We start from the raw sequence: 26,548 nt of genomic DNA, 5'->3' as shown, positions 1-26,548 counted from the left end.
CCGCCCCTCCCGGCCGGGCAGCGCCGCCATGGCGCTGGAAGTGGAGCCGTCCGCGGCTCCCCTCAGCTCCTTCCTGAGGGACTTCCCGGCGCCGCTGGGCCCGGGGGAGCCGCTGCCGTGGAGCTCCGCGGGGAGCGGCGCCCTGAGCAGGGCCGAGGTGCCGGGCGCGCTGGCCGAGCGGGCGAGGAGCCTCCTGGGCAGCAGGTGAGGGAACGGTGGGGCGGGCGGGGGCTCCGGCCGGGCTGCCCCGGGGGCGCCGCTGGCGGCCGCTGTGAGGGAGCGGGGCCGGCCTGGCACCGAGGCCGCAGCAGGTGCAGGCGCGGGAGGCGCTTCCTCCTGACGCGGGGCCCGCCGGGGGCGGGGGAGAGCCCTCAGCGTCTCCAGGGAATTTTAGGTTTGGAGATTTATTTATTTATTATTATTTACCCTTCGGAATTACTTTTGGTGACTGTTAATAGCATGCTCCTATTGAGGCCATAGGCCTTCGGCCCTGTGCCTTCATAGGATTGTTTGTGTGTTCTTTTCAAAGCTATTGCTCTCCCGCTCCCGGTGCGGAGTCAGTTACCGCGATGGGGCCGTTCCGGTGCTGGGGTGGCAGCAGCGAGAGCTGGGTCCCTCAGGGCACCCGTGTGGGTCAGCTGGAGCTCTGGGAGGGACGCTGGCCCTGAGGTGCCTCGCTGGGCTGCCAGGGATAAGGGGCGAGCCAGCTCCAGGGTGTTCAGCTCCCCAGCCCTCCCGAGTGGGACGTGCTCGTGTGGGTTTCAAAAGCTGATGTTTCCTTAAAACTTCAGGAGCTCAGCCACCCCACTGCTGGAACACACAGCTGCTCATCAGTGATGCTGCTATCATCCCCCGACTGCATCCTAATAACCCTCATCCTGAACAGTTTAGACTTCCTCTTTAATGCTGCTAAGAATTTGGGTATGACTTACTTCTTTTGGCAAGTTAGTGCTTCATCAAGAACGGGTTATCTCCCACCAATTCCCCTCTATTAATGCACTTCGGCTGTTACAAAGTTCCTACCACGATCTGCTTCGCTAACCTGAGCAGTGATCGTGAATGCTCTGAAAGAGCATGAGTGGTGATCAGTGCTGTGGAGAGGCTGGTTGTGGTCTGGTATGTGCTGAATGTTATCTAGTTACTAGAGGAATTTGATAGATAGTAAACAGGTTTGAATTAATTGCCTTTTAAACTATCATCCACTGAGTTTATGAACACCAAATAGATTTTTGTTGTTGAAAGTGTATAGATGATTTTTAGATATTTAAAATGCCCTGGAAATTTGTCTTAAAAATCAAGTACTTCTGCATATTACGGAGGTGTTACTATGGACATAATGTCACTCACTTAAATGGTATGCCTAAATCTGAAGATGAAAAATGCATACCAAAGAAATACAATTTCTTAGTCTGTAGTTTAAAAAGGCCCAGATAATCATTGCATTTTTTAGTTGTGCTTTGACTAAATTGCTCTTGAACAAAACACAGCTGTGTTTTGTTCCACAGTGAGATTGCAAATTCATCACGTGCATTGAATCTTTGAACTCTGTGGAGCAAGAGTGGTTCTGGGTGAATGCTTTAAAGAACAAGGTAATGCCAATCTTGAGCAAATACTTATCACATGGCACCCACTCTGCCACGTGGGCCAGGCTGGTGCTCTCTGCAGTTGATTTAGAGAGGAAGGTGTGAGGCTTTAGAGTTATGGGATGTGTTTACTCAAACTGCAGTGCTGTACAAATCAGTATTTCTGAGCTGCATGTCTGCTGGCATTCTGTTGTTGTCTATTGGGCACAGTAACAAGTGGAAGCAGAGGAGGAATGCTGGTTTTGCAATGCTTTCACCTCACCTGTCACTCCTGGTGTTTACACAGAGAGGAGCCTGCCAGTGTCAGAAGCTTCATTTTTCACATACCTGCCCTGCAGCCAGTTCTGGCTCCACAGCTTCTCTGGTGGAGCTGCCCAAGTCCTCAGCAATTAAAAAAAAAAAAAAGGAAGGGAAAGAGAGCTAAAGAGAATAAAGCAGAATTGAAATGAAGCAATCTACTTATTAATTCTTGTTTTTACAAAATGTTTGTGAAAAACAGAAGTAGATAAGAAAAGTGTTTTTGTGAATTCTCATGGCTGGCTGCAGGCAGCTCTGTGTTTGGGTGTAATGTAGTGTACCTGAAGTGTCAAATGTAGGGATCCCTACAGAATTATAGCTCAGGTTTGGACTCCTAAGACAAAGAGAAACCTCATTTTGCAGTTGCAAAAAGGCTGCATTTTCCTGTTGTGTAGGCTCAGTTCTTGCATGTGTAGAAAAAGACTGATACAGCCCAAGACAGGAATCTTGTGTTTTGAAATTGCAGGCCTTCTTCTTATAATCCCTGTAATTAGGAACTAAAACTGAAGTCTCTGATTGTGTGAGAAATTGCCAACATTACATTTTTTTCCCATGTTTGCTGCTGTGGATCAATTCAAAATACAGCTTTGAAGGCTAAATAAACTTTTCTGTTGATGTGAATCCTCAGTAAAATAGATGGGGGAGTAGTAAGGAAATAAGAGAAAGAAGGCTGTTAAAGATTTTAAGAAATGGAAAAATAAGGGTGAGGACTGACATTAGAAGACACTTAAATGTTTGTATAAAAGTTGTTGAAGATGAGAGGGGGGGCCAGATCAGTGGCTGTGCAGATCTCTGTAGCTGGGATCCTGCAGGCTGTCATGGCAGCATCCCAAACACATGGAGGGCAGCTCGGTGAAACACACACACCCTCAAATATCACTGTGTTATTCTGCATGTGTTTAACACTCTGAACTGAAGGAGTTATTGGATGTACCTTGCTGACTCCTGGTGTTGTTGCTTGATCTGTTTCCTGAGCGTGAGATTTCTCTAACACTCCAGCATCACAGAGTGTATTTTACATGGTGATTAGTGCTGATGAAGGATTTCTGTGTAGATCAAAGTGTTATTGGGAAGCAAGCTTGACACTCAGTCCTGCTGTTCTGCTTTTCCTTTCTGTGTTGTCAGGTACTCCATTCTCACCTGCACAGGTGTTTGGGTCGTGCCCAGAAGGGCCCAAGCCAATCAAGGTCCATGGCCAACAGAGGCCCAGCAGTATCCTTAGATCCCAGGACAACATATGGTGATGTTTAGCTCGTTCTTCAGTTGCTTGGAGGCACAAACCTTTGTGCCTTTGCAGTTAGGAACGTTGTTCCTCCGCTACTGATCAGGATTTCTGTTGAGAAGAGAGTGGGCCAAGAAGCAGCTTTGGTTGGGTTCAACATGGAGTTTCTGAATGCTGCTGCTTCTCCAAGGCTGCACACGTCTTTTTACTTGGAAGCAGCTGGGTATGTCAGGCTAATCCCTGAATGGCCTAATCTAAAATGAATTATTTTAACAAATTTCTGCAAATGCAGCTACCTTAGCAAAACACCAGCTAAAACAGCAAACCATTTTGCTCTCTGGCATGCCTTGTGCCTAAGTCACTAATCTGGTAAAGTTTTGCAGATATTCTACTTTGAATAGTTCATTTAAATCAATGGAACTGCCTGCTGCTAACTGCAGCTAAACACATGCATAACATTTTGAAGAATTGGAGCAGCCTTAAGTAATCTTGTTTTGCAGAAGTTCAATTAACATACACTTTTGGGTAATAGCTGTGTTTTGCTAGTCTATGAAAATAGGTGAATTAGTTACTTTCCCAGCTTTAGAAATTAACCTGAAATATTCCTGACTTTCACTGCAACAGAACATGAGATGAACTCAGACCCCCAAATATAGAAATTTCATCTTCCCCTTGATAGGAGCTGAAACTTGTATGGCCATCCTGTGACATATCCAAAGAACAATGTGAAATTGCTGCAGCCTTCCTGTTGGAGGAGATTTACCACAATAACAGTTGAGAGACTTGGGCTTCCTGTTCTGCCCCCTCCCCAGCCATCTGCTGTTGCTCAGCATCCTGTTTTGTGTCTTTGTGTTTACTCTGTGGTGCTCACACCAAGGTGTGACCCTGGGATCTTTATTTCCAGTATTCCCTTCTTTTAGAGTAGTTAATTCAGCAATTCTGGTATTTTGATGTCTAGCATGATTTAAGTATGAGGAGGGGGAAAAGAAATTATCTTATCTTGCTTCTGACTTCCCAATCTCTTCTTAAAACTCTATTCAGTCTCTTCCTCTGTGAAAACTACTTTCTACTGTGACCTCTGCTTTTAATAAATTCCCTAAAACCTACTTCCTTATTCCTAATTTGAACAATTTGTTGTAATGCACTGGTACTTCTTGCTTAGGAGCATGTTTGCATATTTTGCTCTCATAACCTGTGTGAAACACACTTTCTGTTGTTGTTTGAGGATAAATACTCAATTTTGAAACAACATGTTTAGGGTTTAATTGAAAAGTGGCTTTTGTGGAATTAAGCCTCTCCTGTTCTGCTGTGGGGTTTTTCTTCCTGCTGAGAATAAAATGGAAGTAGCAGGTGACTCTTCACTGCACATTTTGTATAAAAACTGTTCAGTAATGACTGAAGGGCCTGAACAGATGGATTCTGCATTCTAAAGCTGCTGCTTCTGGTAGTTTCATAAGAAAAGCTGGGGAAAAACTGCTCCATGTAACCATAAGAGATGGAAATTCTGTGTGTGGCATTGTTTATGTATTTGTCTTGATGCCCTCTTGTTCATCTCCTTCAATGACCTGATTTCATTAGCACAAGGAACAACTTCCTGTGCATTGTAGAATGTCAGATGTTCTCTCCTTAATGGATATGTATTTGTACTTTTCTGGCTACCATCACCCTGGGAACTCTAGGTACTGCTCTAATAAATGCTAATGCTTAAAGCTGCTTGAGTGGAAACATTCTGTAGTTGATTATAAGAATGAAAAGCAAAAGGGAAATAAAAGCAGCAGACTGGGGAGAAAATACTGAATACAAGCAGCTTTTGTTTATGAGGAAACTTGTGACCTGCTATTATTTTGGCAGTGTGAGAGGATCTTTCACTTGCTGGAGAACTGCTGGCATTTGCAGATCTGCACTAAACCCGCTGCTGATTGAGCTGCAACGTGCTGGAAACACACCCTGAGCCTGCAGCGCCAGAGCTGAGCTCTGTGGGATCTTCTGTTCCAGGGCCCATGAGCAGATAAGGGCTCCTCTTCCCTCAGATGTAAGGCAGCTGCAGCTGACTTGTGCTGGAGCTTGTGCTTTCAGATAGAACACTTCTTTCTCCCCAACATGTGTGTGTGCACAGCCTGAAAGGAAAAGAGGATCACACACTGGTGCTCTGGCCTGCAGTAGCACTGCTGCCTTGTTGCCATGACTTTGGTAATAATGTCTAGAAACAAAATTAACCACTTTAAAAAAAAAAAAATCTGAAATGTAAGTGATCAGTACTTGGCCAAGACAGTTGGTAATCTCTTGTGCTTTATTTTATACAAACAGATTTCCTGACAGTACTGTGGGAGAATGTGTGCGTTTGGAGTGGGGGGAATGTGACTTCTTTTGCTTGCAAAATAGGGGCATAAAAATGCAGAAGGCTTTGTGTAAGCATGGAGTGTTTGGCATATTCTGGAGAGGCTGTGTACCACCCTCCAAGGTGACACAGAGCTCATTTCTCTGCTCCCAGTGCTGAGGAGTATCTTTTTGGGGTCTGCCATCTGCTGCCCAACTCTGAGTGCCCAAAGCCACTGTAGGCTGGGCACGGAGCACTGCAGGAGGTCTGTCAGCTGTTTTCAGGCCTTCACAACGAGTGTAGCTGTAGCTCAGGCTCTGGCCAGGGTGTGGTGGCCTGAGCTTTGATGCTCTGGATGCTTCCCTGTTAACCAGAAAAATCTTTGGTAGAGACTTCTGAATGTACCTCTTAAACTGGAGGGGAAGAGGTGGGAACATCTTTGAACTGGTGACTTGTTTGCAACACTTGCTGCAAAAGTCTACTGGGGAGATTTATGACCCAAATAAAAAGAATGAGTGAGAAGTTATCTTACTGTGTTTCTGCTTCCCAAAAGAATGTGTATATATATTGGTTTTTCTTTCTGAAGACTGGTACTAAAAGAGTCAGTAACAGTCTTGTGATTGACCTGACATACGTGATTACCCTGTGGCTGTGGTGGTGTGACAGCTGGTCTTTTGAAATGAAAAAAAAAAATAGACAACTAAATTGTATTGCAGAAGAGAAACAAGGTGAACAAGAGAAGTAAGTTCTGTTCTGTAATTTATGCCAAATCTAAAGTATGCAAAACATCATAATTGCATTCTACTTCTGTGTGTAACTTTATTTTGGCCCAGAGGTATGTGTATCAACAGGAGCTTTGCATAGCTCCATTCACCAGTACTGTGTGTCCAGCAGTCCAGAACCTTTCAAGGAGGAGGGTGGCATATAAATTTAAGTGTCATCTTTATTAGCATAAGTATTGCTTTACTCTTTAACTTGCCTCTTTTACCTGTACTCAGGTTTTTGAAATAAGTCTTGTGTTTTGCTGTGAGTAGGTGAGGAGATGAGCTCCCTGCTCCAGCCACTGTTGATCTGACTTCAGCTGCTGGTGAAGCTACGATGCCTCGTCTGCACTGTTACAACATGCTTTAGATCTTTTAAAATATTTTTTATTGTGGTCAGAACACACCCTTTGTGTTAGCAAAGAAATAGCCTGCAGCAAAGAAATTCAAGGTCTGTTTACTACCAGCCTGTGTGTGCTGAGGCTGAGTGTTTGGTGTAGCGTGTCAGAGAAACGAGGCTAACGTGTTTCTTCTGAGATTCCCCTGAAGTAGCATCCTGTGCGTGTAACACGCCCCAGCAGCTTTCCTCTTCTTCCCAGTACAGTTGGTTTTCCACTTAGGAAACAGCTACAGTGTTCCTTGTGATTCATGGAGATTAAATCATGCTTGGGTCAGCTCATCACCACGGTGTCTTGGGCTTCTTTGGAAGGAAGGTTTTAACAATAAGTGACATTCTTCTCTGCTTACAGGAAAGGTTTGAAGTCTGCAGTGGTGATTGCACTGGGTTACTTTTGCACTGGTTGCCATAGGTACTGTGCCTGTTTCCAGATACTCTCCAGCCAAGTGAGACCTTGTAGCTCTCAACTAAAGCAGCATTTTTAATGACACATTTTGTTAACTCTTAAATTCTCTGATTTAAAAGGTGAACTTAGACCTGGTAAATGTTGAACCTGAATGAAAGATGCCATTCCTTGGAGCTCCGTTCACTTGAGCTCAAGTGAAAACCAGTCTTGTCAATGTGGTAATGCTGTGATGAAGATTTAATAAAGTAATCATAAATATGTTCTGTTCAGAACAGAGTTTGAACTAAATAGGTTTAGTAATTTTTAGACTTCTATCTTTATTCAGTGTATCAGAATCAATTATTTGATGTTGTTGCTGTCTGCATAACAAAATCCCAATAAACAACCACTTTCGTAACAGATTTGCTGAACTGTGGAGTGGGAGGAAATACATAGGAAGCAAAGCTGAATGAAGCATATCAGTACTGAGGAATCACAAAATTTCCTTTTTAGGAACTGGGTGGCAACTGGAAAAAGTTGAAGGATGTGACATAATTTGTAAATTTTCTTTGTTATAGGCATCCTGTAAGCAGAGGTTTATACATGACTTGTGCATTATAGCACTTAGTAGATTTCCTTTTGTTTAAGCTGCTTTTTATGGGCCCAATTGAGCAATTCTGGACTCTGGAAAGCAGAAATGTACAAAATTTAAAATCAAAGTATTAAGCCCTCTTCTGATGTTGAGCTGTGAACCCAGGCTAGATATGATTTTTTTCCTCCAGTATAGCAGAGAAATTCTGAAGATGTCTGAAGCTGTGGCTCTCACTGTGCAGCTAAATGCATTGCTATTTTCTTAATGTTTCTTGTCTCTATTCTTGGAGCTGAAACGTGCTTTGACTAAAGCTTCTGACTTTCAGCAGCGTCAACAACACATCTGACATTGTTTGTGGGGCTTATATTTTCATAGTCCTTTCTTTTTCTCTTACATGAACAACAACAGGAAGAAGGATTTTGGAGGGCAGGGGTGCCATTTCTGTTTTGGATGTGTTTCTTGCCTGACCTCTTTAAAGATTGTCTGTCAGTGTCAGAGCCATTATAAGCAGGCAGTGTTACTTTAAATGAGCTAGGAAAGGAACTGACTCCCCTAAACATATCAGCCTTAAAAAAGAAATAAAAAGCCACATTCTGTTTTCCCTTGATGTGACATGACTGCAGCTAGCACTGAAAGGGCTGCAAACACGTTGCCATCTATTTGAAGTACCGAAATAACTCATTAAATTGGGCCGTCACTGCCACAGAATGCGTGGCATAAAGCAGGCCTGTGTTGGAGCCTGCTGACTGACACAATGCTTTCTGTTTCTGCCACAGGAGGTACTCATACATGGCTGTGAGGATGTGACAAGGCCCCTCTTTCAGGAGCACAATGGCAAAATGCATTTCAGCTTGTTGTCACTGGGATCTAAAACCCCGCGGCCTTCCCCTCCCTGCCCTTCTGTGCACACAAACCACTCATTGCTGAGCAACACCACAGACCAAATGCTTCCACCATTTCATACTCCCCAGCAAACCAGTTCCATGCAGAACTTTCTAAATGTTTCCTGGGAAAACAAAGTCTTGTCCTTGACTTGCACCTTAATGTGGTATTTGCTTTGCTTGGGTAATTCAACACCTTGTGGGAATCAAACGTTCCATGAACAATGGATAAAGTGGCTTTTTGTGGATGTTGATGCTTATTCTTCATCGTGCTCATAGAAAATGGCTGGAATGTGTTTTCTATGTGTAGTGTAGTTGTTAGTGCTTGCCATGAGACTGTAGTGAATATAGGAGTTATTTTATAGTAGCCTCCTTTTCAAAAACATTATAGCAGGTGTGTGCATTTATAAATCATGTGGCCTGAATAAAGCATTGAGTGAGCAGGAGATGGTGAGCATCCTGTGTAGCATTATTGTGTTCTAGATGCCTACCTAAAAGCTTTGTCTAAATAACAAGTCTTGGAGCCTCTTCTCATCCAAGTCTCCAGTGTCAGCTCTTGGCCTGGGTGGTTTCTTTGGAAAACTTCCAGTCAGAATAAACTGAATGATAAGGGCTGTAGGTTAGCATTAAGCATGACTTTTCTTGTGAAGGGAAGGAGAGTTCCAAGTAACTTTTTTAGAGATTTGCATCTACCACAATTCTGAGATCTTGATGCTGTCTGTGGTGAGATAGTTGACTGCAAGCAAGAAATGCTGTGTAGTGAGTAGAAACAAAATGTGTGTGTTCAGAGGGTGGAATTGAAGGTAGCAGTTCCCATCTGATAGCTCAAGAGAAAGAGGTACCATCTGTGACTGGAGTGTGAGGCAACAGTTTGAAAATATGATTCATACACTTCTTCCTCTTTACATTCTTGAGAAGGCAGTTGTCTAACTGAGGATCTTACTAAAGATTAGTGTGAATAAATATTGAACATATGGTTTGCTCTACTAGTTTACTAATGAAGTTTGTATTATTGTGTGTAATGGTTTCTAAGTCTGAGGTCACCAGCCATACACTGCGAGGTTGTAGCTCAGTTTAAACTAATGGAGTCTGTTTTGCTTTCCCTTCCTTTTCTTACCAGCAGAGATGTTTCACCACTTCTTGCAGCATCATTGATCCATGCTGCAGTTGATGAAGTTCTCCAGAAAGACTTGACTGAATTTAAGCTACAAAATGTGGAAACAGAGGGAGAAGGAGATGAGGAAAGGTTCACCTGTAAGTATACTTTTCTGTCTGTGGTTTTTCCAGAGGCTGTCTTTCAGAAGAGTTTTGTATTTTGAAATGTTTCCCAGATTTATTTGGTTAGGCTGCCTGGCAAGCAGCAGTGAATGGAACTTCATTTGCTTTTGCTGTGTACCTGTGGGATGAAAGGAAGCTGTGCTGGTTTTGTGGGCAGCATGCAAACAGTGTCTGGAGCCCTGACTGGTGCTGTGCATTGGCTTTCTGAAAGGGAAGAGTTTGTCCTTTGCCCTTTGGCAGAGTGACCTTATTATTCCCATGCTTTGATATTGCCATCACCACAGTTGTTGTAGAGTCAGACCAACACCTTCAATCATCCATAATAAACCATCTTGCTTTTGTCTTGGCAGCCAGATTCTGGCTTCTCCATATCTTAAATATCCTGAAACTCCAGATCTTTCTCTTGGCAAGTTGCTCGATAGTTTGTGTCTTTATCAATAGCTTCTTTTCTTCCCACTCTCCCCTGTAAAAGTGAGATACTGAGGGAAGAAGAGCTTTGCATGTCTTCTACCTGATGCCTGCATTTTTTCCTGAGTGAACTGGAGAGAGAACAGACCTTGGTGACTGAGTATTGGGTTTGTGCCTTGTGTAACAGATGGCCCTACTGCATTTACGTACCGAAGTGTTTAACGTTAGACTTCACCAAACCTTTAGTCCCAGTGCCAAGAATTTAAACAGAGCAGGATGCAGGCACAGTAGAAGATAGAAATGGAGAAGAGATGTCTTAGGCAAACCAGTCTGTTCTGTAAGAGGAAATACTCACCCTTGCATTTCCCTGGGATGGATTGAAAGGCAGTTCAGTGTGCCCCAAACAGAGCAGTGCAGTGGCCAGGACATGACACTCCCAGAAGTCTCTTTCAGCATTCATGTCCAAGTCTGAAGCGGCAGGAGGGGGAACTCAGTTAATTAAGTCGTGCTGCACCCTGATTATGTCATCCCTTGCCCTAATGCTTGTGGCCTTCACTCACTGCAGCTACCCTGGTCTGGGCCAGGATTCTGCCTTGAGGGGGGGCTGGCAAAATGAATTTGGTGTGACCAGGTCACTGCAGCCTCTACAGGAAAGTCAGAAGCAGCATATTGTAACTCACCTAGGATAATTATGTAGGTTTGCACAAAGCAGTTGGAAACTGTTATCAGAGCACCCTGCAGTCACTGTGCTGCAGACTCTTCATTGGCTCCTGTGTAATTATCTTTGAGGTGAACTATGGCAGTAATATAGGGCATGAGCTGCTATACATTTGTGAGCCTAGGACTGTAGTCTGTAGTTCTGTGTCTTATGTAAATCTTGGGCCCACAAACCAAAATGAACCCTATCTGAATAATAAAGAAATAATGTTTAGAAACAAGGACTAATGAAGAACTTGATAGGAATGGACGTGTTCTTGGCTACAAGCATCTGGTGTCTCTGTTACTATATGTTGGGGACATTTGCAGAACGTTCAGGCTGCTGTTTTGCTCTGAAGGCCATAAAGATAGGACTGGACTCTACTTTTAAGATAGTGCAGGCAAAGTTGGAAAATCCTTGGATGAATTTTGTGTTGAACTAGTTCACATTCTCTCTCACTATTCCTTGTTGACAAGTGCCCCAGAGCCCTCCCTGTTCTGATGGTTGAAACCTTCTTTAATTTCCATTTTACATATTCTTGTCTATTTTGTTTCTTCGTTCTTGTCATCATTGCCATTTAGATCAAATCTCTACTGACCATTCATTCCCTTATCAAACAGGATGGAAATTGGCTCATTGTTCAGGTACTTGAGCTGCCCAATTTCAGCAAGGAACAGCTACCTTAAAAATGTTCATTTTTCTGCCCCCTTGGATGTACTTGGTTTCCCCTATCTTGTAATTGCTATTACATCACTTGAACTGTACAACTAGAAGGAAAGCTGTTCCTCATGCTACAGCACAGTATGGCCTCTCTTCCTGCACTGCAGTGATAAATCTGCCAAAAAAAGCGTTCTTGGAATGAAAGAGAAGTGATTATATAAAAGCAATGGGGGGGGAAATGTGTGCACGTGTGAGTGCCACTGTTTGTGGTACACTGCAGAAGCATTTCTGCTGTTAAGATACTAAATTCTTTGTCAGATGTCACAAGCTTAATATTTAAACAGCAATATGTGTCTTCTGGTCAGTATTAGTCTAGACATTTAGAAATATAAACTAACAGCTGTAGGCAAGGCTGTCAGAGATGCTGTCCTGTTTAGTTATTTTGTGTTTGGGATGATTTAATATCTAAAGGTTTTTATAGCTTGTCCATTAACACCTACATATTTAGCAAATCAAAAGTAATTTTGGTTAGTATGTAGTGGCTGCTCGTCAAATATGTGTGTTTAAATTTAGCTTTCAATTCTCCAGGCCCAGAGATGCATCTGAAGCTGGCCAGCTACTGTTGCTGAAGAAAAAAAAAAGCTTGAGAACCAGGAGTTACAAAAAGGAATTCTGAGGAAGTGTTAATGCTAGCAGTGTTAGCAGGAGTCAGGATAAAATAGATATAGGAAAGACAGTTCATGCACTGCAGGTCTTTAGAGTATACAGTAGTGACTAGCAAATTATTTTTGTTCTATAAATGTTCTTTTCTGTGCATTTTGAAGTTAGTTGATTTACCATTGAGGCAGGTTTCCTATTCGAAGAACAAAAATTTCAATTGTTACCTGTTTGGAGGGATACTGTGTTGCAAAGCTAGACACAATGCCAAGCACCAAGCCATTCATCTGATGAGCGAGTTTGGATTAATTGATCTTTGGGATCTGTCCAGAAAAGGATTTGAGTGTCTGGCTGGAGCTTTTCACACTATGCCCAATGGGTGTTTACAGTTCTGCTCTGTAATGACAAAGCTGGAGAGTAGCGGAAGTGTTCTGTCCCTGCAGCTCCTACAACCATGAGTATTTAAAAAGATAAAGAAAACAGCTTAAAATTCTAATCTGTTCAGCTCAGCTGTGAGTTGAGCTATTGACCTCAGCAAACATTTTCAGACTTCCTTGTTGTTTCAGTGGAAGTGGTTCAGTAGGACATAACCTGACCCAAAGCCAGGCCAGTGCTTTTTCAGCCCTTGTGTCCAAGACAACAACAATGTCATCTTGAAGGCTTTTCTGCCCACTTGATGATTCCTTTTTATTTTTCAGTATGTACGAACTCCTACCACTTTATCTTACTGATTTTACTTACGTAATAATAACATTTATGTCTAATATAGTAGACTGATTTTATTGGGGGTCTTTGTTATGATTTTTGTAATGTAATCACCTGCTTGATAAAGCTCTATTTTCAAAAAGAACTAGCAAGTAAAGAAGCTGCCTTTATACTTAATGTTACACTGTTTTCCATTGCAACTTTCTCTCCACATTATTCTCAGGACCTCATTTTAATTCTTGCAGAGCCTGTAAAGGCAGGGTGCTGGATAGGGAAAGAAACTTGAAGGGAAGACAGGCCAAAAGATGGAGTGGTGTAGGAAGGTGGGCCAGAGCACTCACAGTTTTGCCTCTGTGCTGGCAGTGCTGGACGGGGAGTCGCTGCAGCGCTGCTTTTTTAACAAGCTGCGGGACGTGTGCTGCGAGTGGCAGAGGCAGCTGCCGCCGCTGCGGCCCCTGGCGCGCTTCCTGCTCGTGTCCATCCACGCCATCCGCAACGCGCGCCGCAAGATGGAGGATCGCCACGTGCTGCTGCCCGAGTTCAACCAGCTCTTCGGCCTCTCAGTGAGTCTGGGCACACCGGGGGGGATGGCTGGGCAGCTTTGCAGCAGTGCTGTAAGCACAGGGCCCTGGTGGTGATGGATGATCTGTGAATTTGTTGCCATAAGTTATTTGTCATGTCTGCATTGGAGCAAGGACTTGGTGACTCAGATTGCTGGGGGCCAGCTACTGCCCTGATAAACAGTGATGCAGGGAGCATCTTGTGACTTTGGGATTCATGTCATAAGTTATGATATAGGAAGATGGGAAGTTCACCTAGTGTGATGTTGCTGGAGTTACAATGTGCTTGTGACTGACACAACTTCTATATGGATTGAGAGCAGCCCTGAGGAGCAGGACTTGGGGGTGTTTGTTGATGAGAAGCTCAATGTCAGTGATGTGTGCCTGCAGCCCAGAAAGCCAAATATGTCCTGGGCTGCATCAAAAGCAGGGAAGGCAGCAGGCTGAAGGAGGGGAACCTGCCCCTCTACCCTGCTCTGGTGAGACCCCACCTGCAGAGCTGTGCCCAGCTCTGGGACTCACTACACAAAAATGAGAAGGATCTGCTGGAGTGAGTCCAGAGGAGGCCACAAAGATACTGAGAGGGCTGGAGCACCTCTGCTATGGAGACAGTCTGAGAGCTGAGGTGGTTCAGACTGGAGAAGTGAAGGCTCTGGGGATGCCTTATAGCAACTTCCAGTGCTTAGAGGGGCTACAGGAGAGGGGCTTGGAGCAACCTGGTCTAGTAGAAGGTGTCCCTTCCCATGGCAGAGGGGCTGGAATTAGATGGTCTGTAAGGTCCTTCCAACCCAAACCATTCTGTGATCTGGAGAACAGCAGTTGTACAAGTGCAGTTCATGAAACTGCTGCAGGACTATATAAGCACCAGTCTGCTGCTTCAGTGCCAGGTTATTCTTAAGGACATTAAGTGACTGACAGCAAACAAAGAAAAGTAATTGGCCTGCAAAGTACCCATCTTATCCATTTTGTACCTGTATAAATGGACTTAAATTGTCATTTATACAGAAGAAAGCCCAGAATAAAGAATCTTTGCTTGTTGGTAGCAGTCTGAGCTATTTTGGTTTTGACCATGAACGTCTTCCTCTCTGTGTCCCTGCCAAAGGATGGTGTTGATCGTGCTTACTTTGCGGTGTTCGATGGCCATGGTGGAGTGGATGCTGCCAATTACTCAGCAACACACTTACATGTCAACGTTGGGTTACATGAAGAGATTGTTAAGAATCCAGGTGAAGCCTTGAAATGCTCTTTCCAGAAGACAGATGAAATGTTTCTTTTCAAAGCCAAAAGAGAGGTGAGTGGGTAGAGATTAATTCCATTGTTTTTAAATAACACTGAGAACTGTTGGACAATGTGGTATTATCCAGAAAATTCTGACAGTACAGTTTATTTCAATCACTGGCTTCTTTATGAAATTATGCCACATGTAAAGATTTTGTTTGATCAAATTATTTCTTACTTTGAGGAAAACCAGTGCTTGGGAGTTCAAGATGAGTAATTGAAAAGAAGTGCTAAAGTGATTTAAATGATTCTGACATGTCAATTATTTGAGAAAATACTGGTGCCTCCTTGTCTAAACCAGGCAGCCTCTACATGTTCTGCTGTCTTACCTCTTACCTGGAAAAGAGATTTCTTTCTTCCTGATAATATGGTTGTTATCTTCCTCTTTCTTGTCCTACTATTAGTGTCAGTGGTGATTGTAAGTGAAAAATGTGTTCTCTGATTTAAATCAGACTCCTCAGTTCGTTAAACTTATTGATTAAACTTTGAATTTGGTTGGTCCGATGAACATTCTGTCTTCAAAACTACATTACACTGTTTGTTATTATAGCACTGCTGTGCAAGTACTCATTGTCAATATCTTTATTTCTGTCTGTGAGGTACGAAAGAGAGACCAGCATTTCATAAGGTCTGACTCTCACTCATCTTTTCAGGGAATCTAGGACAGTTAGATGTTTTTCCTTTGTTTGCATTCTCATTTAAATACCCAAGGATAAGGAGATCTGTGTGGAGCAAGGTATCTGTAGTTGCTAGGGTGGAGAATGTGAAAGGGATTGTAGAGATGTGTTTGTTTGTGAAGTGTTCATTCTACTGAAATTCTGATCCTTTTGCTTTTCTGCATGTCTGTTTTAAACAACAGAGCTCTTAATCTCCTAGATCAGTTTTGGAATTAATAGCAAGAGAAGGAAGAACATGAGACAAAATTTATCATCTGCATATTAAAAAATACATTTATAAATAGTTTATTTCACATCTCTCTACGATCTTGTACCCTTTTTTCAAGTACCTGAATTAGGATTAGCAGGTCTAATGTGCTGCATTTAGTGTGATCAAAGCTAAGTTTTCAATATTGCCATATATCCCAGTAGGGCTGTTGAATATTCACCTGGCACATCTGTTTTCCTTCTGTAGAAGCTGCGGAGTGGCACAACAGGAGTGTCTGCATTGATTGTAGGGAACAAACTGCACATAGCATGGCTGGGGGACTCTCAGGTGATGCTGGTGCAGCAAGGGAAAGCTGTGACATTAATGGAACCTCACAAACCAGAAAGAGAAGTAAGTCTGACTTGTTTTTTCCTCTTAAGTGTGTGATGTCAGATTCTCTCCTGAAACCTTTTTAAGTGATTGGTGCTTTACATAATTATATATCCTGTATGTTAGGATGCATGGAATTAACAATTTCTTGTTTTGTGTTCACTCCTGTGTCTTGACAAGATGATCCTTACACCTTACGTGCTTGGAAGTACCAATGAATGGTACTGATAGTCCTGACTTCAGTTCCTGCTTAGACGACTCAAAATTTGCAGTAATTAAAGACTTTCAAAGGCTTTTTGTGTGTGAATTTAAATCTGCCTGTTACAGAATATCTTAGTAATTTGAGATTAATAGCAATTCAAAATATAGCATGCATATTAGCATAATGCAAATCTTTCATTATATGTAGTACTGTAATTGAAAAGCTAATGCAAATCTATTGGCCTAACTGGCTTAAAGTGTATTGTATTTCCTATCTATTTTCATAGCCAGATATTTTATTCCATGAAATTGGATGGAGACTTTGCAAGTTTAGCTAGCATTGCATGACCCTTTGCCTTCACTGCATGAATATTTGTAACAACTGAGTAGTTAAAGGAATACCAATGCAAAGACAATTGTTACTTAGCTTAGTAATCCTGTATTTCATTCTGAACATTTATATATTCACCCAACTGCTGTATGGAATGGGAAGAAGTGGCAGGAAAATTTACTCATCCATATGAGAAAGCATATGATGATACAGAAACTTGAGAATTCTGTTTTTTTATGGACAAGCCGTAGCAGGGATGGAAAGCAGTGGCTTGTTTCCAGTAATCCTATGTGCCTGTTTCTGTGCTAGATTCTGATATGTGTGTTTGCTATATTCATTGTAGAAATACAGAAGCTGGAGCAGCAAACAAAATGTATTCCACTGTTTTTCAGGATGAGAGAGCAAGGATTGAGACTCTGGGTGGCTGTGTAACCTACATGGACTGCTGGCGGGTTAATGGTACCTTGGCTGTTTCCAGAGCAATTGGTGAGATAAACCATTAAAATCTGTAAACTTTGGATCCAACTTGATGGAAACACAGCACCTGAGACTGTGTTTACTGTAAATGGTGTCTTGTTCAGCATCAAACAAATAGTAAACTACTTACTGTCTTTCCCATAAGGCAAAGACTCACATGGCTTGCAGCTACATCAGCATATTGGTTTTACCATGAGAGTAAAATATTGGTTTATTTTACATACTAGCCATGATAGTCCTATTTTTTCTCCTACTACTAAGATCTTGCTTCCTATAAATGCCTAAAGTACTGTAATGTTTTACAGTAGTTTAACAAATATGCAGCATTAAATTTGTAAAAGTGGAGGAAGCAATAAATGTTTGTCTAGCCTTTTTGATGTGCTCAAATGTCTGAATTGTGAGGGGGTTTTGTCCACTTTAATATGAATGTATCTTTCTCCTGACTGTGGATCTTTCTGCTTAGGTCAAATCACTGCATTCTCCTTCAATATCCAGCAATTTAGGGCATTTTAATTGTAGTATTCTCACAATCTTATTAAACAAGCTTACTTTGCTAATTGCCAGTTATGGCAGAAAGACAAAAAAACCCTGAGCAATACAGTAGATAAATGTAATGTATGAGTGGGAGCAGATTAGTATGGAATTTGTATAATGCTACTTGGACCAGTGGCAACTCATGTTTGGTAAGTATGCCCATACACAACTGATAAACTAAACACAATGAGCAGATTCTTAGGACATTGTCATGTATATCTGGATAGCTGAGAAAAATTTTATTTTCATGGCATTCTGAAGGCTGTGCAGGAGGCACATCTGCAAAATGAATGCCTGACTATCTCCTCACACAAATATATTTCTGAGAGAAAAAACTTAGGAAAAAATTCCTTATTTTCCCTGCAAAATTGGGGGGGGTTTAAGGAGTTACTTTAATTTTTACTTTCTGAGGGGTTGCTTTTAATTTTTAAGTAAAAGTAACTCCTTAGAAACCCACCGGATTTATGTAGGTTCCAAGCATCCTTAAAGAAACAAAAGTCTTTGTGCTTATTCCGTGGCTTTTAACTACTCTCATCCTGCATCAGGTACCTCTGGAACAGGATCTGGCCATCCTTGAGGATGGTGAAAGCAATTGGTGGGTAAAGAAGTACCTGTTTACATCTGAAGTAATCAAGCCTTTGCTTTGTGTGTTTGTCTCAGGTGACATCTGCCAGAAGCCCTATGTCTCTGGTGATGCAGATGGAGATTCCTTTGAGCTGACTGGCTCAGAAGATTACCTGCTCCTTGCCTGTGATGGGTTCTTTGATGCCATCAAGCCCCCTGAGGTTGTAGACTTGGTGCTGGATCATTTGATGCAGACCAAAGGAGTGGGGCTCAAAGCAGCAGAGAGACTGGTGGCTGCTGCCAAGGAGAATGGATCCAGTGACAACATCACTGTGCTGGTGGTCTTCTTGAGGGATCCCCAGGACATCCTGGCAGACTGTGTCAGAGACTCCAAGAGCCCTGGGGCTGATGAGGATGCTCAGGGCTCACCCTTTACCTTCCTCAGCTGTGAGGCAGCAGCTGCACAGTGACAGAGGCTGTTTAGTCCAGAAGGTTCAAGTAAGTTCATGTAAGGAACTGCTTTCCAGTGAAGAAGCCTCTAATGCAGAGGGCACAATGTATCAGGAAAAAAGACAAATGGACAAATGTGGAACAGAAAGGCAAGACCCCTTTTACTGAGTTCCCATTTGTCTTTCCCTTCTCCCTTTTCTCCCCCCTCCCCTCAAAAAACACTGAGCGGACGTGGAGATTTGTACAGCTGTGTCATCTCTGGGAGCAGACACTGAAGTGTGTCCCAGGGCTGTTGGTCATAGCCCTCTGTCCTGGAAGGGTAAGAAACCATAGTAGGTATAAGCTAATGGATGAGAATATGCATTTCATGAATTCCGGGTGAAAATTTGAATTAGTGCTTTGAAAGAGCACCGTATGTTGTACTTAACTGTGATGTTACTTTGGAAGGTGGAGGGGAGAAGCTGTCCCCACCACAGAAAAGCTTTTTCCTGTGTGTGTTCTGTAGGAACAGACTTGGGGTGCAGGGACTGGCTGACACCAGTGTGCTGTGTAAGGTGCTTTTGGTTTGTACCAAAGATAGTACAAGAGTGATGTGGCCTCTTTATTCAAACAGAAACATTGAACATTTGTGTGTAAGGAGAGGAGAAAATAAAACTGGATGCTCCAGAAAAGCAGAACTAGCTAGAACTATCCCAGGGAAAATGATAGAAAATCAACTGCTTTCTGGGATGCTCTGGTTTATAAACTGGAATCTGATATTTAACTGCACTGAATTATTTCTCCCTAACAAATATGGTTATTGGCTATTTGGCAACCTGAAGAGACCCCTCTGGTGGTATTTGAGAGAGATCTTTACAGTTTGTGTGCTCAAGCAGGTAAATGTCCTCTTCCTGCCACTATTTTGTGTACTATAACAAAGGATGAATTTATTTTTCTTTTAAGTGTTTATTTGTTAATTTTCTGAACTTTACATTTGAGGAATGTTTTGCAGTGTTACTTTTTTTTGTTGTGGTTTTTATTTAAACTGGAATTTTCAAGTGGCTCTGTCTTTATTACCTGGTGTAAAAAAAACTGACTACCCTCAAGTGCCTTAAATATTTCACCCAAGGATTTCTGGCTGCCTATCGTAGTCTGGTGAGCCAGTTCCTAATTTTTGAAATGTGACTTTTTGTTTTCATTGATGCACTTAAATGTTTCAGTTTGTGAATTATTTTTGTGGTAACTAGGTCTCAAGAAAACATCTTTCATTGTTGCCAAATCTTGTGGTTTGTAGTAAAAGCTTCACTGTGACTTACTCCCTGCCCTGTGCAGAATGCTCTAGAGGTTTAATCATAAAGTAACCATCTGAGTAATTATTTCATTTAAAAAGTAACTTCTGGCCTTCACAAAAAATTTAGTAACACAAACTAGAAACAGTTTAGTAACAATTCTTTTTCCTCATGGAAGGTTAATTTGGCCACGCTTCATGAACCTTTTGGGTCAGAATAACTTTCTAAGAACTGTGAAGCTCAGAGGATGAAAGAAGTGTAATGAATATGTGAGGGTGTTTGCACAACTGCTCCATTCAGGACGTGCTAGAGCCTGTGGTTGTGTTTTGTCTTGCCTGGCTAGCAGGACTCAACAAGATCAGAAGGCTCAATGGTAAATTTGTTATTAACTTCAGTGTCTAAACAAGAAGTGCTTTGCATCTGGCAGCAAGATTGTATGCCACATTTAGAAGCACATGTCATTGCAATATGTCAGTCCTACTGGTTAAAATATGGTGAGCATTAGTGCTGCTTGGGGAGGAAGCTGAGGCAGAAGAGCTGGGTGGCTCAGAGGAAGAACAGAGCAGCACTGTCTGTCCCCAGTCTCTGGATCCTTTGCTGATGTGGGATGGTGCAGTGACCCCAAGGCTTTTGCTGGAATTCCTGAGGATGATCCTCCAGTTTTTAATGTAGGAGCTCCTCAGTGACCTCCTCTCTCACCACACAGCAGCTCAGACAGCAGCTGCCCTGTTTTGGCACAGGGGCTTTTCTGCTGAGAAGGCTGTAAGCAGTTTTCCACCCTACATTTTGGTGTCTTAAAATGTGTGGGGAAGGATTTCCATTCTGGCAGCCTGGTGGGGTGGGCATCAGTGTTTGTAGTGAACCTTCTTCAGTTAAGGAAGCCCTTGGGCTTGTTCAGTCATCTCCTTGGATTTATCAACTCCTCTGTCTGGTTTCTAGCCAGGTATTCAATTCCATGCTAAATCCTGATGACCACTAGTGCCTCTTGGTGTCTTAGAAACAGTTCTATTATTAATAGAGTAAGAATCATGCAAAATTGGTTGCTATCTAAGGGTTATCAGGGGAGGAGGAAATTATTGTATTTATGAAAGAAGGTGTGAAATATTGGTAAGTTCATTATATTGGTTTAGTTTCTGAAATTTGCCAAATTTCCTCAAAGGTGAAAGGGATTGAACAAGCCAAACTTTGTAATGGTTATTTTTTTCAACCTTTTCTGGGCAGATTTGCATTACAGAGGAAAAAAAGTCCTAAGTCTTTGATGGATGCTTGCAGCTATGTGAGAATATAGTTTTTTGTTTCAAATTTGATAATTTCTGTTCTATGGGAGCTAAGTGAAGTAAGCCTTTAGAAAGCTGTCTGTGGCAATAATAAAATCTAATTCTCAAGCAATGCTCTAGGGAAGAAATTCTGCATTCTTAGAAGCTGTTCCCTTACATTTACATTCATTCTGAATGACATAGTGCTTCATTTCTTTGAGATGTAAATGAATAGGAACAGTCTTTGAGAAGTCAGAGAGATTACAGCATGGATTAAAAGTATTTCTCTCATTTTCAGATACTTCTTACTAGTTTTATAAAGTCTGGTCAGGTCAACAGAAATTGTAATGGGTCAAAAAAGGCAGTTTGTATCCCATAGCTAGAATAAGTGATTCCTTATGTGTCATCTACAAGAAAACCCCAAATACAGTTTGGGGTTGAGCTGTAGAAATTTGCTGAAGGATTCAAGACAAATGTTCAATAATTTTCACATTTTACTAGACTCCAAATGAATGTCTGGTGAGTGCATTTTAGCACTCAGTAGAAGAAAAATTGTTCTTTAGAGGAGCCTGAAATTTTAAAACAGAGCACACTTAAATTCTTTTGTTGTTTGGCTGGAAACTGACTTCAGTTCTTCTGCTTAGTGGGTATCCAACATCTCTCTTGCTTGTGGGTAATTCATGCTTCTACCTTCCCTTCCTTTCCCCATCCTCTCCTTCCAAGCCACACACCTAAGACAGTGAATATTCTGGGTCTGACAGAGGCAAGATGAAAGTTTTACAAATAACATTTGTTTGGGGGGTTCATTTTGGCTTTTTTTTTCCTGAGAATACGGATGATAGAAAAGCAAGAAAATTCTTAGAACAGAGAGAGATTAAGTAAAATCCACCCTCTGAGTGATGGAGGAGTGAAAGAGAGAGACAGGAATGCATTTAAGTATTATTAATGCCTATTTTAAAAAGGAAGTGGGCTGGAAAATAGAGCTACAAATGTCAGTTCTTTAGAGTGAAATACCAGTGCTTGAAAGAATTAGAAACACACCCATTAAAAAGGCAGAGCTCAGCTGTGCTAACTCTTGTCTTCAAGCAGCCAAAGAAGGAATAGCACTAAAGTGTCCAAGGTGACTTTGTGTGACCCCTCAACACCACCATGGCAGCTAATGCTCCTAAATGGATTTTTCCAAACATCCTCCTGTGCTCAGAGGGAGCAGCCAGCCTCTGCAGTTCCTGGTCACTGTGCAATGCTGCTGTGAGTAAACCTGGAGTGTTCATGAGTGGAGGGGCTGGTGAGCCCTGCAGGATGAGTAATTGGGCACCGAGTGGTTACAGCAGTGCTGGCAGCTGAGTGGTGTTAATCACTGTGCTGACTTTAATAGCATTTAATAGACACTTATCTCCATTCAAAGTCAGATGTGATACTGCTCTTTTAAAATGCATTTCCAGTGCCATTAACCTTCTGTCATGAGGAGGCACTAAAATTTCCACTTTCTTGTTGGATATTGGGAAAAGTGCTTCTCTTGTTCTCTGAATTCTGGAGATAACTTGGCTGTCAGCACTGGAAAACCTGTGTTCAGTTGATCACTTAAATCAGTTATTTGGGGTTGAAGCTTCCCTCCCAGGTGAAAAAAACCCCAAGATACCAACACCTAAAAACTAACCTAAAAAAGGTGTTTCCAAAACAAGTGGCTAAGAACTTTTGTAATTGGTATTTGTAAATGGCCTTGCACAAAAGGTACCCAGCAAACAGCCTCCATCTATAAAGGGCATAGACAGTAAAGTCTAAGTTAATATTGCAGCTCTACTCTTAGTGCAAATTTGACTCTGTTGATTGAACTCTTTGTGTTCTTGTGGATGCAGGTACTGGATGTGCAGCACCAGCCATTGTGTTTCTAGTCTTGCAGTACTGGAGTATCAAGCAAATGCTTTAGGGAGCAGGTAGGGGGATGTTAGCCACAACAGAGCAGATTGCAGATGATTCATGTATAATTTAGCTCTGGTTAAGCCTGAATTAAATGTCCCTGCTTAGTTCTGTTACTGTCCCTTTTGCAATTGGGCCTGTGCCTTCAGACAGATTCCTACTAGGAAAAAATGGTTCATTGCCCCTTTTTGAGGAGCAAACTCTTCTGATGAACAAAATGCCACCCAGGAAGGATTGGGGAAGGAGAAAAATGAGCTTTCAAATGAATGTGAAACTGCCCAATCTACATGAAGTTATGTACTCTCCCTAAGCACAAATTTATAGCAGCTCTGGTTGCATTTGAGTAGTACCAGGGGGGTTTTTGCCAAGCTCATCAAAACCTTTCAAACAGCATCAAAACCAAGAGGCTGGTCCTTTCTCTGTTACTAAATCAAGCCACTCAACCAGCCAGTCCTGTGGAGTATTTGTTTTGTAGCATTGACAGCTCTTAAGAGCTAAGCCAGACACTTTCTGCATGTGTTTTGGTTAGATTTTATTTAATTTCAAGTTATTTTTATTTATATAATTCATGTCAGCTGAAAACTAAACAAATGAGACTTGAAGGAGTGACTGCACTTCTGAACATGTATCTGTCATAGACACTTGTACAAGTAATGCCTTAAAATGAGCTGGTAGGATCTTGTGACAAATAACCTTATCTCTGCATGGAACAGGAAACCAAAATCTTCCAAACAATCACATAAACCTTTATTTTGGTGAGACCCATCAGACCTGAACACTCTTCAGTGTCCCTGGTTTAATGCATGTTCCACACTGCACATCCTGCTGCTCATGCACACAAAAATAAACAAGGGACAGCTGTGTTGGCCACATAAAATTTAGCAAGATGCAGCTTTTGTTAAGTAGGAGAGGACAAGATCAATAGGAAAAGAAATGTTTTCAAGCTTCTTGGAATGCAAACAATAGAATAAAAAAAAAACAGCCTAGAAGAGCTGGCAGTGCACTGTCGGCTGAAAACCACTGTTTCAAGCAAATGAATTTGGCTTTGTTGTAATGTCTGTTTTATTTTGATAACAAACTCCTCTCAGTCAGAGTTTTATGTCTTATTATGTGCCTTTTAGCTGAAGAGACAAGATACATCCAGTTCCTTAGAAAGTTAAATATATCTGGTCTTTGTGACATGCTAGATCCTGATTATTGAATTTTCACTCAACTCTTAAGCCTGATTGCTAATTTCCAGGAGATATTAATATATCAAATACTGAAATTATTACTGATTAAATGGTTTTGGAGTTCCATGCAAGGGAATGTCATTGGTCTTTCCTGACCAAGTGGATCACTCCTTGAAGTTATTTATCCCTTTCAGGGCCATACATTAGGCAGGTAAAAGGTTTGTTGCTTTGGCAAATGGAGCTGGAATGTGTGACCATGATCCCTGCCAGGAGCTATTTATCCTTTTATCTAAGCAATGATGCTTCTTTTTGCATGTCCAAGGATAAAGAGATAATAGCTAGGAAACCAGGGTGAAACCTTTCTGAAAAGGCATTTGGCTGAATATTGCATGATTAATGCTGCTTTCTTTGTCTGTTTCTCCACATTTTTTTTAATTTAATAATAGCTGTATTTAATAATAGCAAGATTTTTCTTTAATTTGGAGTCAAAACTTTATACTGATAAAAAAAGGCCAGTATAAAGTTTTTAAGTTCCTTTAACTTAATGACTTCAATTACTTTGAACTTCCTCTTCTGCAAGTCAGTTCTGCTCTGTATCCTTCCTATTTTATTCCCAATTTTCTTTTCTTCTATCTTTTATGTCCTTTTACATTGTCACCCTCTCCCTCCCCAAAATGCTGCTTTTTAGGCTATAAAATCTGTTGGTTGTTAAGTCAGTTTAGTTGCTATTTTGTAATTTTCACTTCATTTGTGTCCATAGTGAATTTGGTCCGATTTTTGGAGGCCTGCAACACCAAGAGTGTAAAAAGAACCATGTCAGCTAGGAAGATAAGAGACTACAATAACTGTTGCTTTGGCATGGACCAGTATTGGATATGTAAGAAGAAAATTCTGAGATTTGTATTTTACTTCATAGGAATACTTAAGCTTATTTCAGGTAACAATAGCTCTCACCCTGATTACAGAAGTTCAGAAATGTTCTTGTCTTTCCTTATTCCTGCAGATAGTTTGCGTTTTCAAACATTTGCACTGTTGAGAGTGGGGGGAAAAGCTTTCTGCCTTCCTTGCCCTCCCCAGCTCTGTCCCAGCCCAGCTGAGCAGGGTGGGAGCAGCAGCACAGCCCCAGCTCAGCCGCCTCTCACTCAGTGCCTGCCCCGTCCTGTAATGCCCGTGCGTGAGGAGGGGTAAGTCAGACCACTGTAACTACTCCTGCTGACCTAAAATATATCTTCTTATCAGTATTAAAACAGTACAAGAGCAGAGCTGTTGCTTTAGGCACATTTCTTGCCACTGTGTTGGCTGAACCTTGAATGGAAGTAAGAGGGCCAGTGACTTTGAAATAGGAGCTGTTAGCCAAGTTTTGTAGAATCATAGTCCTTATTTATTTTATATGCTAATCTGCACTTGTGACCTGAGCAGAAAAGCTGCAGTACAGCAGGTTTCATAAGCTGTGGCTTAACCAGTTATCTAGTCTCTTACAACTCTTATTTAAGCTGACTGGTTTTATGCACAAGTTGAAAACCTGTTGTCATTGATCATTAAATGCTATGCATATTGTACATTCATTTACATGGATTGTTCTAATAGTGCTTGTGTGTATTATGCTACATTACCATATTTTTTATATATGTATGTATTGCATGAGGTTTAATTGTTGGAAATTTTTTGTACTGTCACTTTTGTATTCACACAGTGCCTCATGTATCTATTTGCATATTGCAAGAAGTTGTTTCAAAACAGTGATTGGAAACAGGTGGGGATAAGAACTTGCCACTGTAGGATCTGAGGGTTCTGAAGTATTAATAAAGTATAGTGACTCAAAGCACTGTTTGTTTCTTTTCTTAAAGATCTATCTCATTCTAATATTTCAGGTGCCTCATGTTGCAACTTTTTTCATGTAGGTCATGGTGCACATCTTTGAGTGGTTACCCTGTCTCACCATGTTACCTTCCTCCATAGGGCTTTTCTGGGAAAAGAGATCAGTGGCAGCACTAGAAGGAAGCAATCCTTGGGATTACAATGTGCTTACTTGAAAAGATGAATGTCACTGAAACCATTTCAGGACTGTGTACCTCTAATTTGATCTGTTCCTTCCTTTTCCCAGCTGACCACAGTGACAGTGCAGGTTAAGTGGGGTGTACTGCTGGTGTCCTGCAGTAACAGGATAATGATCTGGAAGACTCTGTTGCAGCCAGACATGGTGACAATTTATTTACTTGAATACTTGTTAAAGAAGGGGTCTTTGACCACTGAAGTGGGAGGCTGGAGAGCAAATCCTCAGAGTATGTTAGGGCTAATTTACTACAGAACATAGAGAAAGTTCTAAGTGGAATGGTAACCTGAAATACAAGTAAGGCTTGGGAGCTGAGCTAACCTGTGTGGTTGTTTCTGAAGTGCAGGTGTTCATATCCTTATGAGAGGAAGATATAAGGAGAGCAGGACAGAG

The 26,548-nt window shown here is 41.8% G+C and overlaps 1 protein-coding gene across 2 annotated transcripts; it reads left to right on the top strand.

The window, feature by feature from the left end:
* Nucleotides 1-25,942, top strand: PPM1F (protein phosphatase, Mg2+/Mn2+ dependent 1F). Of its 2 annotated transcripts, none has more exons than XM_064726700.1 (7): nt 1-204; nt 9,559-9,689; nt 13,204-13,403; nt 14,503-14,691; nt 15,810-15,953; nt 16,857-16,950; nt 18,136-25,942. In XM_064726700.1, the coding sequence occupies exons 1-7, from the start codon at nt 29-31 to the stop codon at nt 18,507-18,509; spliced, it is 1,308 nt and encodes a 435-aa protein (XP_064582770.1). In that variant the 5' UTR covers nt 1-28; the 3' UTR covers nt 18,510-25,942. The 2 variants fall into 2 exon arrangements, with proteins under 2 accessions (XP_064582770.1, XP_064582769.1); XM_064726699.1 differs by having other exon boundaries at nt 9,556-9,689.
* Nucleotides 25,943-26,548: the final 606 nt, after the last annotated feature.

Source organism: Zonotrichia leucophrys, chromosome 15 (genome assembly GCF_028769735.1).
Source record: "Zonotrichia leucophrys gambelii isolate GWCS_2022_RI chromosome 15, RI_Zleu_2.0, whole genome shotgun sequence".
In the NCBI taxonomy this organism is placed as follows: Eukaryota; Metazoa; Chordata; class Aves; order Passeriformes; family Passerellidae; genus Zonotrichia; species Zonotrichia leucophrys.
The sequence above is the reverse complement of the archived record's forward strand: the minus strand, read 5'-3'. Positions and strand labels throughout refer to the sequence as shown.

What these genes read in the sequence shown, in the direction of transcription:
- PPM1F (XM_064726699.1), top strand. Translation starts at nt 29, where the DNA reads ATGGCGCTGGAAGTGGAGCCGTCCGCGGCTCCCCTCAGCTCCTTCCTG. An exon ending in AGATGAGGAAAGGTTCACCT is followed by an intron (nt 9,690 to 13,203) that starts GTAAGTATACTT and finishes CTGTGCTGGCAG; the next exon opens with TGCTGGACGGGGAGTCGCTG. An exon ending in GGCTGTTTCCAGAGCAATTG is followed by an intron (nt 16,951 to 18,135) that starts GTGAGATAAACC and finishes TGTTTGTCTCAG; the next exon opens with GTGACATCTGCCAGAAGCCC.